Source organism: Phyllostomus discolor, chromosome 7, assembly GCF_004126475.2.
Source record: "Phyllostomus discolor isolate MPI-MPIP mPhyDis1 chromosome 7, mPhyDis1.pri.v3, whole genome shotgun sequence".
NCBI classification, from domain to species: Eukaryota; Metazoa; Chordata; class Mammalia; order Chiroptera; family Phyllostomidae; genus Phyllostomus; species Phyllostomus discolor.
In genome coordinates this window covers 111,493,758-111,512,375 of record NC_040909.2, presented here as the reverse complement: position 1 = coordinate 111,512,375, position 18,618 = coordinate 111,493,758, and the positions used below count along the sequence as shown (strand labels likewise).

At 33.8% G+C, this 18,618-nt stretch overlaps 1 protein-coding gene across 9 annotated transcripts in view; it reads right to left on the bottom strand.

Annotated features, from left to right (window-relative positions):
- VPS13B (vacuolar protein sorting 13 homolog B) overlaps window positions 1-18,618 on the bottom strand; it is a 702,408-nt gene that overhangs the window by 431,187 nt on the left and 252,603 nt on the right. For 8 of the 9 annotated variants that reach the window (XR_004904391.1, XM_036031293.1, XM_028534101.2 and 5 more), the window contains 2 exons: window positions 11,234-11,343; window positions 2,349-2,496 (listed from right to left, as the gene is read on the bottom strand). Coding sequence is in view for 8 of the 9 variants with exons in the window: in XM_036031293.1 (XP_035887186.1) it covers window positions 2,349-2,496; window positions 11,234-11,343 (258 nt within the window). In the remaining variant the exon portion in view is untranslated. The remainder of the gene's footprint in view (window positions 1-2,348; window positions 2,497-11,233; window positions 11,344-18,618) is intronic. The other variant, XM_036031291.1, reaches the window with a different exon arrangement.

Genomic DNA, 18,618 nt, shown 5'->3' with positions numbered 1-18,618 from the left:
ATAAAAACAATGATAATTACATTTAGAAGCAAGTAAAAATTCAAAGGATTTACAAAACATATTTAATCTAAAACCAAACAGGAACTGTATACTCTGATTTTAAAAAACAAAAATTTTTGAAACTTAATCCTAATTAAAGCAAACGGTTGGTACAGAGCATTCTCAAGAAAAGAGAGAGCACCACCACCAAGGTTACCAGAAAAGTAAAAATGGTGGGCATGCAAGGGGGGAAGATATATAAGCCTTGAAGAATGTTATACCCAGGGCTTTTCACCTCTTGTAAATGCCCCCAGTGCCAAAACACGGCAAGCACACGCATTGGCTTGATAACTGTTCATTGTCATGCTAGCCTGTGTAAGAATCTATATTTGGTGAAGTACTGATATCCTCACCCATAAAGAGAATACCTATTGGGTATCTAACCTAAGTGTTCGAGAGACAGGGGAACGCTAAAGACAGGAAAAGCAAATATACCACAATTCAAATACAAGGTACCACAGTTCACACTGTAATTTGAAATAAAGAACAATGTGTTGTTTACATATGTCTGCATATTCTATAAAGTAATAATGATAGAAAGCTACATGTTGGGGTGTTACTATTTTTCTCAATATAAAATTAGTATTAATTTCTTATAAAAATAAAAAAGTATAAGAAAGCAAAATAAATCTCAGATATTAACTGATATCTTTTGTGAATTGATATATAACTGATATGGGATGTGAATTTAGATATAAAACTTCTCCATGCATAGCAAATGCATATTTTTCTTAAATCTAAGATATTTTTATATAGTTCTATGTCATGTAATTTCATGTAAATGGTAATCATTTTCTGTCATCTTTACCCCTCCTTAACAATTACTCTAAATCAGTCAAGTGTGAACAGGACTAAATAATAAAAACAGGAGGTCAGAATATATGGTTAATATGCATGTAAGATTACACTTATTTTTATCAATGGATACTTAGTGGACATTTATTTTATTCAGAGGTGATATTTATAAGCCTTTATGTAAATCACCAGTTAAGGAGATTCAAAGTTTAAAATGTAGCATGGTAACTAAAGGAAAAAAATATCTAATTTTATGTTAAAAACTAAATACAAGTTACAGATAATCTTCCTATACAACAAAAAGTAAGCATAGGTATTTTTATCAACTGACAGTAGAAATCTCAACAGAGTAAAAGCCTGTGTGTACTGACAGGTAAAATATCTAATAATTCTATAAAATAAACACAGCATGCTGTTTTAGGAAGGCAATAGAGCACAGAACAATAGTTACATATAAAACTCTATAAATATGTGTATTAGCATAGTTGTTGTTGTTAAATGTGAAGAAAATAATACTAAATTTTCCTCTAAACCACAAATGTTAGTTTGAATGTCCTTATGTGTACAATCATATTTTAATTTCATTAAGGCCAAGCATCATGTCTCATTAATATTTCTATCCTCAATATCACTTACTACAGAGCCTTGCCTCTTATGGATGTTCAGTTAGTGGGTTTTGATTTACTGAAAATACAAAACTTTTTTCAATACAATTGGTAACATGAGTTATATAAAACAAGGCTGAATATCTAAGGAAAAATACAAAATCACCTCCAAATAGGTGGCCCATCATCGGAACATTAAAAATTAAGAAGAAAAATGTCAACTAAAATGAAATCACATAGTGCTCTTTTTCATTACACATTAAACGAAATTTTAAAATGCTTTATGGAAGACTATTTGCATGGACGGTCTAGCAGAGAAAGAGAGAGAAGGGGGAGGAAAGAAGAGTGAAATGTACCGTCATTTGTAAGAATTCACTTTAAGAAGGAACATACTACTGGAAATCAATTCTATGGGGATGTCTTGTGTTTTTGCATGTCTTAAAAGTAGAGGCAGTGAGTGCCTTTTTTCCTACTTGTGTTTTCCAAGATATCTATACAACATACTCAGCCTCAGAGGACAGAAATATTATCCTCCTTCTGAACAATGAGCAAGTTTACTTACAGTCTTCCAAGGTACATATAATGCCTCCTTCTAGAGAGGAGGTGGGCTTTCTACCCATTGGATTCCCTCAATTGAGGGTTCCTCTCCTGTAATGTAAACCACTGCTTATAGGTATTACTTGGCCCCACTTTGTAATATCCTGTGGAAATCAGGCTTAGGCAGAGACTTGAAAAAATGACAACACTTTGGTTACTGCTAATGCTGTTAATGACAAAGTCCTTTGTCTCCGTTTTAGGAGTCTCATGTCTTTGGTCAGCATTCACAGAACTGTGGCCCAGATAATTTGATAATTTGTTACTATGGAGGTTGGGTAAAAGCACAGAACCTTTTGAGTTCTTGACACATACCTGTTACTGTTTTTGTTTTTATAGGGCTGCTGGCATATTCAGAGGCCTGATAAGACTGTTGCTTTGCCAAGGGCGCACTTCCAACAGATGTCTCATCTTCTTTCCTTCTGCTAATTGGCATAACAAGAGGGACAGCTATCACAGGCTGCTGGAGGAAGTCAAATGAAAACTGCATTATTTACTAATTCATAAGGAGTGAAGTGTTAACACAGTATCATTGAGGAAAGGCCTTTACAAGTTGGGGTTTTATTACTATTATTATTATTTTAAGTTTATTTTTATTGTTCCCACTACTATAGATAGCTCCATTTCCCCCTTTTTGCCCACCAGCCCCTGTTCCCCACCATCGCTCCCCTTTCCCTCTGGCCATCACCACACTGTTGTCCATGTCCATGGGTAATGCATATATGCTCTTTAGCAAATTCCTTCACTTTCTTCCATCCAAAACCCTCCTCCATCCTCCCCTCTGTCAGCTATCAGCCTGTTCCACGTATGTATGCCTCTGTTTCTACTTTATTCATTCATTTATTACATCATTTAGTCAATCCAACAGCAATCAATCTCTCTCTCACTCACTCAAATATACACATGCACACACTCAAACAGAAAAACACTTTAAATTGTAAATTACAATTCTGTGTGAAAACCAAGAGAACTTGAAAATAATCATAAATTTTAGAATGAAGTATAAAGCTAACATACTAAGAGCAAATCAAAACTAAAATTAACTTTGAAAATTGTTAGGTCAACTCAATAAATTCAGTAAGTATAAATAAAAACAAAAAGAAATCAAAAAAATAAAATTAATGTTAGAAAATTAAGTTATTCTTATAAAATGATATTTTAAGAGGCACACTTCCATAAAGTGATTATGCATATATTAATATAGGCAGTCTGATATTTTTTGAGAATTGCTGAAAGTCTATTTTGTCTGACAAAGTGATATCTACAGCATATTTAGAAAGCATAGAAAAATATCTACAGTTAGAGAAAGCTGGAAAATATTATGATCCTATATTGAATGCATGAGTGCTGAGCTGAACAATAAAGCAGCTGTTTCATCTTTATTCACTGAAATAAAGTCTGATGTTACCACTGATGACGCCCAATACAATCTTGTCAGATTTTTGGCAAAAAAAAAAAAAATACATAGGTATTTTTAAGTTTGTTGCAGGATCAAAGATCAATGTTGAACGGGGTGGAAAACAATCATCAAATGCTGGGTTTTAGCCACAGACTGAGAAGGAAACCGCAGCTCAGGAAATAAGAGATGATAGCTGCAGGGCAGCTGCATCGAGAGGTGAATCTGAACGGGTGGGTTAGTCAGGCTGCAGTGAGGTCTGAGGTTACCCCCAACACCACAACGACCACACTTCTGCAGACCCAACCTTAAGTCTCACCCAACTCACAATACTGAGTATTACTTAGATTATGTATAAGTATTTCAATGACAACACAGGTACATTAGATAATGATGTTATAATCAACAAAGTTATGAGCTAGAGGGAAAAAAGCTCAACAAAGTTATGAGCTAGAGGGAAAAAAGCAAACTATTTTACAAGTTGTTACTTAGTCTGAGTAAAAGCACAACAAAGCTAATAATGAGAATATAAAAACATAAAATACATTGTGGAAAACATCACAATGTACAGTACCTGCTTTCATATTAAGCATTTAGTCAACATGGTGATATTTATACAAATCTAAGTAGGAAATGGAAATAGTATGTAAGACCTAGATGAGAAAGTCTCAGCACAATGTAAGTTTGATTCATTTAGACTTCATTAATAAAGTAAGGGGGTACAGAAGCCTACTGGAAAACCCCTTTATGCTGACATTTATTAATTCCATAACCCCTTGACTTTCGTGGCCATTATTTATAAACCTGGAGTACAAACACTCTTACAACCAAATTTGAGATCAAAATCAATATATAATAATTAGAGAAAAATTATGTGATATATAGTGTGATACTGAATTCAAGCATAAAAGGTGAAAGATGAGATTAATGAAAGCCATGGTATTGGCAATACCCAACAACAAATGAACAAAACAAATCTTTCTTTCATTGGCTGAAACTCTGGGTTCACGTAGGTAAAAATACAGTAAAAGACCAAACAAAAACCCTTTCTAACAAGAGTGCAAGGCTCTTATATGACTTCTACACAGCTATATTCCAAACATCTGACATGGTATTCAACAGACCTTCCATAAATGTTTGTTGAATCATTGCTAACATAGGTGCCATGTGTCAGGCATGAAGAGACACTGGATAAAGAACAAAGCAAGATGGACGATTCCCTCCACTTTTCTGGAAATATGGCTCCCCAGTCAAATATATCAAAATAGGCAGTATTTATTTTTAGTAACCTACCATTGTCCTGCTTACATTCTTCTACTTTCTGGTAGTAAATATTCCTCTAAATTCCAGCTGTACCCTAGCTCCACATTTGTCCTATTCTTGCCCCAACAATATCCCATGATCCCAAACTAACTAAAGCTTTAGTCACTCTTTTTATAAAATTTCCCTTCTTTATTATTAATTTAATACTATAAAAACACCAGAAATTATGAAGAATAAAACAATATTCATATTCCCAATATAACCAATAATTACTGGTTATTAATATTTCATCATATTTGCTTATTTTTTTAAAAAGGAGATACACTATTACTCATAAAGCTAAAATCCCAACTAAAAACCAATTGCCCATTTCTCCCAGAGTCAACCAATATTATGATATTGGTACAATCCTTCAAATTAATTACTTATTAAAAGGGTGGTTTTGGAAAAACAGACATAGATACTGCCATATTCCATATGTCCTTGGGAAACTGATTTTCTGAATTAAATAGAATTTTGAGATATCCATATTAAGACCTATTGCATAATTTTAAACAATGAAGTATTATATTGTGTGAATATGCTACACTTTAATCGTCCACTTCAGAGAGGCTGTCATTTAGGTGGGCTTCGATTTATATCACTGCAATGCATGCTGCAACAACAGACTTATACAGGGCTCCCTCAGCTCACATGGATGAGACTGTAAGAGCACAGCTGTATCAAAAAGTGGGATTTTGGCATCATAGGGTATATTCATTTTTAATTTTATTAGATATCAAATTTATCAATTTTTACTCATACCAGTGGTACATGAGGTCCTCCATTTTCTGAATTTTCAACTCTACTGAATATTGATATTTTTCATCTTATAGATTTTTAAGTAAAGGTGATTATTCATGAGTTAGTAAATATCGAAGCTGGGTGATAAGGCCACAGGATTCAACTGTACTATTCTCTGATTTATCCATTTAAAAAAAATCTAAAGCTAAAATAGTAGATTTAAGGCATTTTAAAAAGTATATTTTTGAGATATGTTCAACTATAGTAAAATAGTAATAATATAAAATGCTGATGAAAATGTATATAAACTATATAAACTTCTAGAAACAAATTGCCAGTATAACAAGGGCCTTAAATATATTAAAATGCATGCCAGGAACTACTAATTACACTTCAAAAAATATATTCTAAGTGGATAGTTAAGGAAAAATGCAGAGCCCTGGCTGGCGTAGCTCAGTGGATTGAGCATGGGCTGCAAACCAAAGTGTAGCAGGTTCGATTCCCAGTCAGGGTACATGCCTGGGTTGCAGGCCATGACCCCCAGCAACCGCACATTGATGTTTCTCTCTCTCTCTCTCTGTCTCCCTCCCCTCCCTCTCTAAAAATAAATAAAAATAAAATCTTTAAAAAAATGCAAAGATTTAGCTATGAAGATATTTACCCCAATATTTATAATTCTAGATTAATAAGATATGGGTATTTGTTAGTTTATCTTTTAAATAAAACTACCATTTTTTAAAAAAAGATTTTACTTATTTTTAGAGAGAAGGAGAAAGAGAAGGAAAGAAACAGCAATGTATGGTTGCCTCTCATACACCTTCTACCAGGGACCTCACCCACAACCCCAGCATGTGCCCTGACCAGGAATTGAACCGGTAACCCTTTGGTTCGCTGACTGGCACTCAATCCACTAAGCCACACCAGCCAGAGCATAAATAAAACTTATTTATTTAATATATTTTATTGATTTTGCTATTACACTTGTCCCAATTTTCCCCCCTCCACCTGGTACCTCCATTATGTAAAAGGGAATTATGTGAGAAAAAGAAAATTAAAACTATGAACATTAAAATGCACAACAAATGTACAACTATCATCAACTGAATCTGAAAAACAAACTAAGCAAACAAGCAGAACAGGAATAAAACTTTTATTTTTGAATTTAGAAAAATATGTATTTACTTTTAATTTAAAAAGTTATAAAATAAAATTAAAAGTCAGATCTTTGAAGGTGCTTGGTATCAATCAAATAAAAGTCTAATTTACTTAAGCTGCTAGAGCTGACCTTCAGGGACAGCTATATTTTACTGGTAATAATTGTATCATTTATAAAATAACCAGTGAAGAATTTATAATACAATAGAATATCATTCAGCCATAAAAGAAGGAAATCCTGCCATTTGCAACAACATGGATGGACCTTGAGGCTTTATCCTAAATAAAATAAGTCAGACAAGTAGTATGTGGAATTTAAATAAAACAAGACACATTCCCCTCCCCCCCAAAAACCCCACTCATATATATAGAGAACAGATGAGTGGTTGCCAGAGTTTGGTGTGTGGGGGGAGACTGGTGAGGGCAACAGGGGTAGATGAAATCAAAAGGTATAAACTTCTAGTTATAAAATGAGTAGGTCATAAGATGTGATGTACAATGTAATGTACAGTTAGTTAACAGTACTGTATTGTATATTTGAAAGTTGCTAAGAGAGTAAATCTTAATAGTTCTTATTAAGAGCAAAAAGATTTGTAACTATATTGGTGATGGATATTAACTAAATTATTGTGATGATTTCACAACATATGCAACAATATCAAATCATTATATTATACAGCTGAAACTGGTATGTTATATGTCAGCTATATCTCTATAAGAATAAAAATAATTTACAACTAAACTTTTTTTCAAATGGTCTCTGCCATTAGTCTTATTTCTCTATTACCCATTGTATCATAATAAACTTTTAAAAATCCAAATCTATTTACTTCAGTTTCTTATACTTCCTTTTAATCCTTCAGGACAGTTTTAAAACCTCAGCAATACAAATAAAGTATTTTATTAATTGGTTTCCAGTTTCTACCAGTTTCTATAAGAACACCTGGCTCTAGTCTGGAAACGCAACATCTTTTTTGCCTCTGCTCACACGGTTTAGCCTAAAACAACCTTCCCTTTCTGGCTCACTCCTATGATCTTTAGCTGAATTGTTAATTCTCCTCCTCTTATTTTAATTTTTTCCTGTTTAATGTTTTATTGTTTATGCTATTGCAGTTGTCCCACTTTCCCCTTCACCTCCTCCACCCAGTCTGCCCATAGTCAATCCATAGTCAAGACCCACACCATTATCCATGTCCACGGGTCCATTGTGTATGTTCTTTGACTAATCCCTTCACCTTCCTTCAATCAGTCCCCTGCTCCCCTGTCCTCTCTTACAGCTGTCGGTTTATTCCATGACTCCATGTCTCTGGTTCTATTATGCTTATTACTTTATTTTGTTCATTAGGTTCCTATTATAAGTGAGATCATACATATGATATATGTCTTTCACCGAGTGACTTATTTCACTTAGCATAATAGTTTCCAGTTCCATTCATGTTGTCAAAAAAGGCAGGAATTCCTTCTTTTTTCCTACTGTGTAGGATTCCATTGTGTAAATGTACCACCATTTTTGATCCATTCATCTACTGATGGGCACTTAGGCTGTTTCCAAATCTTGGCTATTGTAAATAATGCTGCTATGAACCTAAAGGCACATAAATTCTTTTGAACTGGTGTTTTGGGATTCTTAGGTTAGGGTATATTCCCAGTAGTGGAATTGCTGGGTCAAAAGGCAGTTCCATTTTTAATTTTTTTGAGGAAACTCAATACTACTTTCCACAGCAGCTGCAAGAGTCTGCACTCCCACCAAGAGTGCACTAGGGTTCCCCTTTCTCCACATCCTTGCCAGCACTTGTTCATTGATTAATAATGATAGGCAGATGTGAGGTGGTATATCTCATTGTGACTTTAATTTGCATCTCTCTAATGGCTAGTGATGTTGAACATCTTTTCATATGTCTATGGGCCCTCTGTATGTCCTCCTTAGAGATGTGCCTATTCCGGTCCTCTGCCCATTTTTTAACTGGGCTGTTTTGTCTTCCTGGTGTGGAGTTGTATGAGTTCTTTGTATATTTTGGAGATTAAACCTTTGTCCCAGGTATCATTGGCAAATATGTTCTCCCATACAATCAGTTACCTTTTTTCATTTTGACGATGCTTTCTTTAGCCATGCAGAAGGTTTTTAACTTGATGTGGACCCCCTTGTTTGCTTTTTCCTTTATTTCCCTTGCTCAAAGAGATATATCAGCAAAAATATTGCTATGTGGGATATCTGAAATTTTACTGCCTATGTTTTCCACTAGCACTTTTATGGTATCACGACTTACATTCAAGTCTTTCATCCATTTTGAGTTTATTCAGGTATATGGTATAAGTTGGTGGTCTAGTTTCATTTTTTTGTTTGTACCAGTCCAGTTCTCCCATTTATTTTTATCTTCCTCAATTTCTCTCTTTAGTGTTCTATAGTTTTCTGAGTACCAGTCTTTTATCTCCTTGGTTAAATTTATTCCTAGGTACTCTTTTGTTGTTGCTGTAGTAAATGGGATTTTTTTCTTAGTTTCTCTTTCTAATAGCTCATTGCTCTTGTACAAAAATGCCACTAATTTCTGAATATTGACTTTGTATCCCACTACTCTGCCAAATTCACTTATTAGGTAGAGCAGTTTTTTTGGTGAAGCCTAAAGGTTTTCCTATGTACACTATCATGTTGTCTGAGAATGATGGTTTTACTTCCTCCTTTCCAATTTGGATGCCTTTTATTTCTTCTTCCGTCTGATCACTGTGGTTAGGACTTCCGGTACTATGTTAGAATGGATAAACTTCCAGAAACATAAAATCTTCCAAAACTGAATCAGGAAGAAGAAAACCTGAACAAACCAATAACAACTAGTAAAATTGAAGCAGGAATCAAAAAACTCCCAGCACACAAAAGCCCTGGACCAGATGGTTCACAGGCAAATTTTACCAAACATACAAAGAAGAACTAATACCTATCCTTCTCAAACTATTCCAAAAAATTCAAGAAGAAGAAAGACTCCCTTACTCTTTTTAGGGGGCCAGTGTTATCCTAGCCCCATAACCAGGTAAACATATAACAAAGAAAGTTACAGCCCAGTACCTCTGATGAATATAATGCTAAAATCCTCAACAAAATATTAGCAAAGCAGATCCAGCAATACAATGAAAAGATCATACACCATGATCAAGCAGGATTTATTCCAGAGATACAAGGATGGTCCAATATTCACAAATCAACAGATATAATACATCACATAAACAAAATGAAAGACAAAAATCACATGATCATATCAATAGATGTAGAAAAGCATTCAATAAATATCCAGCACCCATTTATGATAAAAACACTCAGCAAAGTAGAAATAGAGTGAGCATATTTCAACATAAGAAAGGCCATATATAATAAATCCACTGCCAACATCATACTCAATGGGCAAAAATAAATAACATTTCCCTTAAGATCAGGAACAATACAACGGTGTCCACCTTTACCACTCCATTCTCCTTTTAAAACCCTCAGCTGCTTGTGAGAACTATTCCTCTTTTTTGTTTTCACATAATCCTATATATACATCTAATGTAGCACTTACTGAGAATGGCCTAACTATATTCCTTAATATTTTCAAATAAACTAAACAGCTCTAGAGGCACTGATATTCTCAAACATGACTTTTATTTCTGTAGCCTCGGTACCCAGCACATGGCCTCATACTCCGTAACTATTTAATAAAAAGAAGAATAGCATGGGAGAGAGATGGCAGAAGTTTCAAATGAAACTAAAACAAAGTGAAGAAAAATATTTAAAAGATGTTCCTTGACATATGAATTTACTTTTTAGTTACTTTTTTATATTCTTAGGCAATTATAAAATTGTCATTTTCTCCTATCAACTAGCAATAAGTTACTTCAGAAAACAGATATTTCAAGTAGAATATTACGCAACTACAATTAAAACAATGGGAAAATGCAATTCAATATAGCATAAATGTGGCCTTAAACCCTAAGTTCTGCCATCTGCTAGATTTGTGACAATAAGTGAAAAAAATCTAAATAAACATCAGTTTCTTTGTCTTTAAAATGGGAATAATAAAACCCATTGGTCAGAATTACATTTAACTAACATGACACAGAAAATTACATGTAAGTATTCTAGAAACTGCATTAGCTATTTACTTTTTAACTTATAACTTTAAACAAACATACATCTCAATTCTTATGCACTAACCATCCTAATATCAGGGTTAGGTACTCAATGAATGTTTGTTGAATAAACCTAAAGACGAAGAAATGTAGAGATAACAAAAGTGAAAGCTAACAGCTACTAAAAATTTCTTATGTATCTGACACTCTGAGAACAAACATGTAGGCACTACGAGGAAAATACAGGACTACCTAAACTAGCTTCTATAATGTATATGCTTTACAAGCAATTATACAGAAAACACATTTAGTTGTCAATGAAACTCCATTTTGAGCTGTAATTTTTTGTAGAGAAACTAAGGAATAGAAACACCTGAAAGGGGAAGAATGGGACAACAGCGCAATTCTGGTACATCCACAAATAATATCAATAGAAGAAATATATAACTCTCATCAATGACAGAGAAAAAGATGTATTCATTTACAGATTATAAAAATTTCTCACCTGCTGCATATGCCTACTGGTACGTTTTTGAGGCTGATAAATGAGCCAGGTGTATAGGACTGGATCAACATTAACTGCTAGTCCTTCTACACTACAAAGAAGTACAGCACCTAAAAAGCAAGATTTAAAAATTGTTATTACAATTCCTCATAAAAATAGTATCTTAACATCACTTTATACCAATTAAGACAGCTATGATTCAAAAGACCAGCAGCGAGTGGTGACAAGGATGTTAAATAATTCAAACCTCATACATAGCTGGTAGGAACATAATATGGTACAATACTTTGAAATATATTTTGGCATTCCTTGAAAAAACAAACATACAGTTATAATATGACCCAACAATTCTATTCTAGATATATACCATGAGAACTATAATCATATGTTCATGCAAAAACTTGCACATAAAATTTCATAGCAGCATTACACATATAGTTTTATGAATAATTAAAGTGGGAAAACCACAAATGCCCATAAATTGTTGAATGGATAAATAAAAGGTGGCATGCCATACAATGGAAAATTATCCATAAAAAGGAATGAAGTACCAGTACAAGCCACAAATAAATAAAACTTGAAAACAGTTAGAGAAGCCAGTCACACATATTGTGCGATCCCACTTATATAAAATAGCCAGAAGAGGCAAACCCATAGAGGAGAAAAAGATTAGTAGATGCCGGAATCAGGGGGAAGGAAGGAGAAATAACTGCTAATAGATACATGGTTCTTCTAGGAGCAATGAAAATGTTCTGGAATTAGAAAATGGTGATCGTTGCAAGCCTTGCAAATATAGGGTGGGCAAAAGTAAGTCTTCAATTATTGGTATAGAAAATAAGGCAATGGTTAATAAATAACAGTAGAAGAATAAACTCTGTGCTTCATGTACTCAAAACTGTAAACCTACTTTTGCTACACCCTGTATGTTAAAAACATCTAAGTTATACACTTTAAAAATTTTTATGGAATGTGAATCATATCTCATTAAAAGTGTATTTGTCTTTAAAAAGAATAAGCTTAATATTTTCAGGCAAAGAGCAATTTCTATATTAGCCATGACAGTGGAATATTATCTCTCTTTTTTCTTTATCTTACAAAACTAATTCAGGATATGAAAGAAGCATTATTACAACCACTCAATAAATCATGGTAAATTACAGCTTTAAATCTTCAGAAGCAAAGAAAAGGAGCTGCTGAAATGAAATGCATGCTAACATTCTGACATAAAACACAAAGCTTAAGTATAAGAAGTTGTAATTCAAACCTACTAACAAATATTTCTGCCCCCTCTAGTAAAAAGTAACTCATACAGAATGTAACTAAAACAATATCCCATTTTAATTTATATATAGATTATATATATTTATAAATAAGTTTTTGCATTTCTACATCTATTTTTTATAAAAATACTAGCTCAAGAAGGATGTATGCAATATGAAGGAAAAAGTATCTGTCAATATTGCTCTCAACTGTATCTCCAGCATCTAGAAAAGTACCTACCACAGTTAAGGGCTTAAAAAACAAACAAACCAAAAAAAAGAAACAAAACAAAACAAAACCCAACCCAGATAGGTTCTCAGGTTAGTTGGGAAAAGCCTATTTGTTTTATAATACTGCAGATTATTTAAACAATTAAATTAATATTTAAACAAATATTGATAAAGTTAGTATCAATAACAAGTCCTACTAGAAGTGAAGCACATGGAGATGGAATTAGGATCAGAAGACATGAAGCAAACAAAATAGAAATTTCCCCTCTTTTCAAAGCTTTGCACAGCATTGTCAAACAAGCACAATTTGCCAAGTATACTCCTGTCCCACCTCACAGTGCCACTTCACCCAGGGACCCAGATTCAGTGCAGGCTCCTGGGCTACGTGCTCAGACAACACAAGCAATCCCACCTCCACCCTGTGCAAGTATCAATGCAAGTGCCAATGAGCAATGGTTCACTCAAATACGTATCAGGAAGGCATGATGGGAGAAGCGACATACAAGATGATTGCAAATGGGGAGTCATGGTTGAAGTCAACTGGAAAATACCATGTAATATATTTTTTCTGTAATATTTTTCCTATATATTCTTATATATAATATACATTTATATATATTTTTAAATTTGTCTATTTCTCAAATAGCAGTAGTATATAGGATTAGGCTTAAAAATGCTATATTGTAAGGAATGCAGCAGGTGGAAAACTTGGAAAGAAAAGAGCTGTGATCCATCCCTTCCACTGAGAATGTACTTTCTTCTAAGGCACCGCAGTTGTGTGACTGCACGTATGGTTTTTACACTGGGACGAGTTACTCCAGCATTTTTACCTGAATCTTCCAAGTCAGTTGGGGCACATCAGTCCTTTCAGCAGAACCTGCCTTAGGCACTTAACCTTTCATGACAAAAAAAAAAAAAAAAAGGCCCAAATGGAAGAAGAGATCAAAGCTCCAGAACAAATACAACTAAGCAACCAAGAGATAGCCAACCTATCAGATACACAGTTCAAAGCACTGGTGATCAGGATGCTCACAGAATTGGTTGAATTTGGTTGTAAATTAGATGAAAAAATGAAGGCTATAATAAGAGAAATGAAGGAAAATGCACAGGGAACCAATAGTGATGGGAAGGAAACTGGAACTCAGATCAACGGTGTGGGCCAGAAGGAAAAAAGGAACATACAGCCAGAAAAGAATGAAGAAACAAGAATTCAAAAAATTGAGGAGAGGCTTAGGAACCTCCAGGACATGTTTCAACATTCTAACACCCTAATTATAGGGGTACCAGAAGGAGAAGAGGAAGAGCAACAAGTGGAAAACTTACTTGAACAAATAATAAAGGAGAACTTCCCCAATCAGGCAAAGGAAATAGACTTCCAGGAAGTCCAGGAAGCTCAGAGAGTCCCAAAGAAGTTGGACCCAAGAAGAAACACACCAAGGCACATCATAATTACATTACCCAAGATTATAGATAAGGAAAGAATCCTAAAAGCAGCAAGAGAAAAGGAGACAGTTACCCACAAAGGAGTTCCCCTCAGACTATCAGCTGATTTCTCAAAAGAGACCTTGCAGGCAAGAAGGGGCTGGTAAGAAGTATTCCAAGTCATGAAAGGCAAGAACCTATATCCACAATCACTCTATCCAGCAAAGCTTTCACTTAGAATGGAAGGGCAGATAAAGTGCTTCTCAGATAAGGTCAGGTCAAAGGAGTTCATCATCACCAAGCCCTTATTATATGAAATGTTAAAGGAATTCATCTAAGAAAAAAAAGATAAAAAATATGAACAGTAAAATGACAATAATCACAACAGTTATTAACAACCACAGCTAAACAAAAACAAACTAAGTAAACAACTAGAACAGGAACAGAACCACAGAAATGGAGATCACATAGAGGGTTATCAGCAGGGGAGTGGGAGGAGGAGAGAGGGGGGAAAAGGTACAGAGATAAGTAGCATAAATGGTAAGTAGAAAATGGACAAGGGGAGGTTAAAAATAGTATAGGAAATATAGAAGCCAAAGAACTTATATGTATGACCCATGGACATGAACTAATAAAGCGGGGACATGGGGGGAGTGGGGAATGTGGATGGAAGGGGCTGTGCAGGGCAGAGGGGAATAAAGGGGAGAAATGGGACAACTGTAATAGCATAATCAATAAAACATACCATCAAAAAATGCTATATTGTATATCAAGGGAAATAAAATAGGACTTTCCCAAAATTATATCCAGTTTTCAAACAATTCTAGCATTTTGACTACATCAGAGACTATCATCCCCACAAACTAACAAAAATATAGCATTATGGTATGCAGCAAGAGTTAATTTGAATAGTGTTTTTGTTTTGTAACAACTCATTTTCTCCCAAAAATGTTATTAGGTCAGAAATAGAATTTGCCTCTGATATTACACATATGTGGAGTCTAATGAACAAACTGAACTAACAAGGAAAATGGGGACAGACTCACAGAGGGAGAGCAGGATGACAGCTAGTGTTGTGGGGTGGGGGCAATTAGGGGTTGGAGGGGTTGAGCAAAATAGACAAAAGGACTCATGGACATGGACAACAGTGTGACGACTGTTGGGGGAAGGAGAGTATATAAAGGGACTAAAAGGTAATGTAAAAAAAATACAATAGAGATAAAATTTAAAAAAAAAACTTTCAAAGATTAAAAACAAAGATGAAAAACTATTAAAAGCTTTTAATTTAAAAAAATTAGTTGGCATTTAAGTGGAGAGTTTAAGAAAGTTATTTAAATTCAAGAATATATAATCAAGCCCTGGCTGGCATAGTTCAATGGATTGAGCGCGAGCTGTGAACCAAAGCATCGCAGGTTCGATTCCCAGTCATGGCACATTCCTGGGTTGCAGGCCAGGTCCCCAGTGGGGGCCACATGAGAAGCAACCACACATTGATGTTACTCTCTCTCTTTTTCTCCCTCCCTTCCCCTTTCTAATAAATAAATAAATAAAATCTTTAAAAAAAAAGAGCGGTATCACAGGAGGAGCAAGGCTGTTTAAAAAAAAAACGAATATATAATCAATCTTAAAGGTTAAAACACTTCTCTAAAATGCATACAGAGAAATGAAACCACAATTAGATTTAAATTACTATGAATTGCTTCCTATCACATAAGACTACTTAATATTTTATAATTAATATTGCACAAATATGAAAGACACCACAAATAATATACGATTAACAATAAAGAGTATAGTCCACTAAAAGAAGGAACTACAAAAAGAAAGAAGGCAGTGGGATCCAAAAGACAAAGGACCCAACACAGGAAGAAAGTGATGAGAGTCCCCAGGATGACAACAGTGAATTGATGACGGGTATATGGGAAATTTAACAACCAACACAATTAGTAAATACATAAAAATCAAATGTTTAAAAGACAAGGATAACTAGTCATAGGATACAACATGACTGACATGAATGGTACGTGTAGATAGCACTATGTAAATTCAAAGAAATGAATTACTTGGTTAAAGAAACATGGTGTAGCAACAACGGAAGCATGGGTATATGAGAAGAATGCATGATGGGCGCTGAAGAGCGTGGAAGTTGACCAGTTATTGTTTCCCACAGAAGGACATCAAATAAATAATGCTTTAAAATGAACAATGAAGAAAGAACAACAAAAGCCCTGTTAGTTACTTAAAATATGTAAGTAAACACCAAAATAATTACTGAAAGAGTTGAAACTAGTTGCCTTTTGAAAAAAGAACATTACAAAACAGGTGCATGAGAAAGGACGGGGAAGAAATGAAATAAAGATAAGATGAGCCTTAGATTTTCTTGCTGAGGAACATCCCTCTAGCCATTACCAAAAAGCAAAACAAAATTTTCTTTTAAAAACTCTCTCATTCACTGTTACATAACAGCTACAAATTAATATCTGTGAACAGTTCCCATAACAAAAAATCAGCAAGCACTGCAAAAGGCAAGCCAGTGTAAGAAAGAAGCAAAAAAGTTCAACGACAAATTTAGACTTTAAACACTGAAAATATCAAAATATCTGAACACAGAGCATAAAACAGCTATGTATAAAATGTTCAAAATACAAAAGTATGGGATCATGAAGAGGATCAAACAATGAGAAAGTATCAAACAACATATTTTAATGAAAAATGGAAATTACAGAAATGACTAATTTAATTCTTGAAGTAAAAAACTCACTGGACAGGTTAAAGAGCAGATTAAATATAACTAAAGAAAAAATTAGTGAAAAGCAAGAAACACATGAGATAATTTAAAATGCATAGGAGATAGAATAAAAATAAAAGAAAATCAGTAAAATGAGGTTAAGAGATATGAAGACTCGGTAAGAAGACCAAACATAAGTCTAAACAGAATTCAGAGGGAGATACTATGAAATGGGTAAAAGGCAATATAGTTAAAAAGATAACTGAGAACGTTATAAAACTGTTGAAACCCAAGAAGCCCAATGAATCCAAACTGGATAATTACAAATAAACCTATATTAGACAAACATAAAAGCTACAAAACACTGAAGAGAAAAATATCAGGAAATCCCACAAAAAATTTTTTAAACAGGTCTTGTAGGGAATTAAAAAAGCAAACTAATAATCAACTTCTTAGCAAACAGTCAATGATATTCATATATGATTTTACTTCAAAACTTACATACACGCTACATATATATTCTTGTGAATCTATTAGTGTTACAATTAAAAGATGATAATGGAAAAATTAATGGATTTGTTTGAAATAAACAAATTGATTGTTTAAAATAAATATATCTGGATATATTTTCTCTAATATTATCCATGTCAACTTTAAGCCACATATAAACTTTATTTATGATGAAAAATATACAAAAACCCTATATAAACAAAGCAATATATATGTATGTTATATATATACAAATATACGTGAAAGTACACAAACTGCTAAAGACAAAAGTAAATTAAGAACTCAAGGACGGAGACAGCAGTGTGGTGATTGCAGGGGGCAGGGGAGGAGGGTGGTTGAAAGTCAATGAGGTTAGAGGGGGGATAAGTTGTAATGGAAAAAATGCAATTAAAAATAATGTAAAAAACAAAAATAAATAAAAATGAAGTTCCATTAAAAATAAAAAAGTAAATTAAGAAATTACAGATATTCCCCATATTAGGTTACTTATTTTCAAAGTCTTTTCAGACATGTCAAAAACTAAATTGTGTTGAGTAAACTTTTTAAAACTTTCCTCAATAAGTTATTAGTACACCTTTTTTATTTGTGATTTTAGAAAAAAAGAAAACAAATGTGAGAATATTTTCACAAGGAATATTAACCTCATAAGTCTCATTTTATTATAATTAACAGAAAAGTACTTTAGTAAATGTTCATATAAGTAATATAATTATATTAAACAAAAAAAAATGGACTAAATGACTCATAGCCAGGCTTGGACTTTATGAGCGTTAAATAGGTGATAAATAGAAATAATCTATTAATTTAACATCAATTTAGTTGAAATTATAAGTTAGAGATAATGTTATTTGAAATCTAATGGGGTAGGTATCTTCTTAAACTCAATTCGCAAGACACGGCCTTTAAAAATAACACAAAAGCTCTGACATATAAGTGTGCAGATAATTAGTCTGATACTGAGTTGACTCAGAACAGATCCCCCCATAAATCACTAAAATTTGGCAATATATTATTCTGTTTAATTTTAGCCTGGGAGACAACTAATGAGAAAAGTGTGCTTTGCCTCTCCACTCACTGCCAAAATGGTTCACTTATCCACATTCCACTCAGGCCTCACCGATTAGTTAAATCAAGGGATCACAGTCATTTTCAGTTACATCCGAGAGCTGAAAACTGAGAACTGAAACAAGGGACAGAAACAAAAGTTGCGGAGCATGAAGATCACACATACATTC